The sequence below is a fragment of the Penaeus monodon genome, chromosome 28, assembly GCF_015228065.2.
Source record: "Penaeus monodon isolate SGIC_2016 chromosome 28, NSTDA_Pmon_1, whole genome shotgun sequence".
Taxonomy (NCBI): Eukaryota; Metazoa; Arthropoda; class Malacostraca; order Decapoda; family Penaeidae; genus Penaeus; species Penaeus monodon.
In genome coordinates this window covers 3249293-3250485 of record NC_051413.1, presented here as the reverse complement: position 1 = coordinate 3250485, position 1193 = coordinate 3249293, and the positions used below count along the sequence as shown (strand labels likewise).

Here is a 1193-nt window from a genome sequence, read left to right as displayed (position 1 = left end):
TCTTAACTGTTCCCTTCTAATGCAGCTTTTATTTCGTGAATCAACATGAATTGAATGTGAGGTGTTAGTTAATCATATTAACAGGAATATACGTAAATGTTATTCATCATAACTTCTACAGTCACAATTTTTACTTCATATTTAATAAATCACTAATTCAGTCATATAAAACTGACTTTAGCTTTCATTAATACTGTTATTTAGTGAAAAGTCCCCTCCTCTACAACAGTAGCCGAAAAAAGTTACAAAAAAATTAAAGTAATTTTAACCGTTCCCTTCTACAGTCTTTGTTACCGATTTAGTGAACCATGATCAGCTCCTAGGCCATTTTCATGGTGTTGCTTCATGGCAGTCCCGTCTACTATAAGAACTGGTCCACCGCCGACCAAGTCATCCAGTGACTGTCTGGTTCCGACACGAACAACTTCCTTCCCAAAATGGTGCGTTAGAGATTCAGTTCAAACACATTGGATGACTATTTTCTCCAAATATTTGAAGAAGAAAAAGTAAATCACAAGACTTGTCAACCGTTTCTATGGAAAATGTAAATATTCTTTATTCCCAACAGCGCGTAGCCCTCGTAGCAGTACTTGTGCTGGTGATGGTGGCCATAGTAATGGCAGATCCCGATCCCGGGTATGGGAAAGGGCATGGCGGCTATGGACACGGAGGGTACGGTAAGGGCCACGGCCACGGAGGGTACGGCAAGGGCCACGGCCACGGAGGGTACGGCAAGGGTCATGGCCATGGTGGATACGGTAAAGGACATGGCCATGGAGGATACGGCAAGGGTCATGGCCATGGTGGATACGGTAAAGGACATGGCGGAGGCTACGGGCACGGAGGATATGGCAAAGGTCACGGCGGAGGTTATGGACATGGGGGCCATGGCGGTCACGGAGGCTACGGACACGGTCACGGTAAGAAATCGTAAGAAAAATTATTATGACTTATCAAATGAAGAGTATATCACATACTAAAAGTTTCCTTAAAATAAATTTGCATATAACCTGAACTGAAGCCCAATTCGATTTTCTTTGCAGGTTATCATTAATAGCTGAGAACCACATCTACGTACATACATAAATAAAATAATGCACGTGATTTTATTCAGTTTGTTTTATCCGAAAAGAGATGGATACTTCATATTATTTATGCTTATTTTACAGTCTAATGTAATTTCATTTTGCACA

At 41.2% G+C, this 1193-nt stretch overlaps 1 protein-coding gene across 1 annotated transcript; it reads left to right on the top strand.

Annotated features, from left to right (window-relative positions):
* The first annotated feature begins 408 nt into the window (after positions 1-408).
* LOC119590918 (neuropeptide-like protein 31) lies at positions 409-945 on the top strand. The gene is made up of 2 exons (XM_037939656.1): positions 409-440; positions 569-945. Exons 1-2 carry the CDS (start codon positions 438-440, stop codon positions 932-934), a joined length of 369 nt encoding a protein of 122 aa, XP_037795584.1. The 5' UTR covers positions 409-437; the 3' UTR covers positions 935-945.
* Positions 946-1193: the final 248 nt, after the last annotated feature.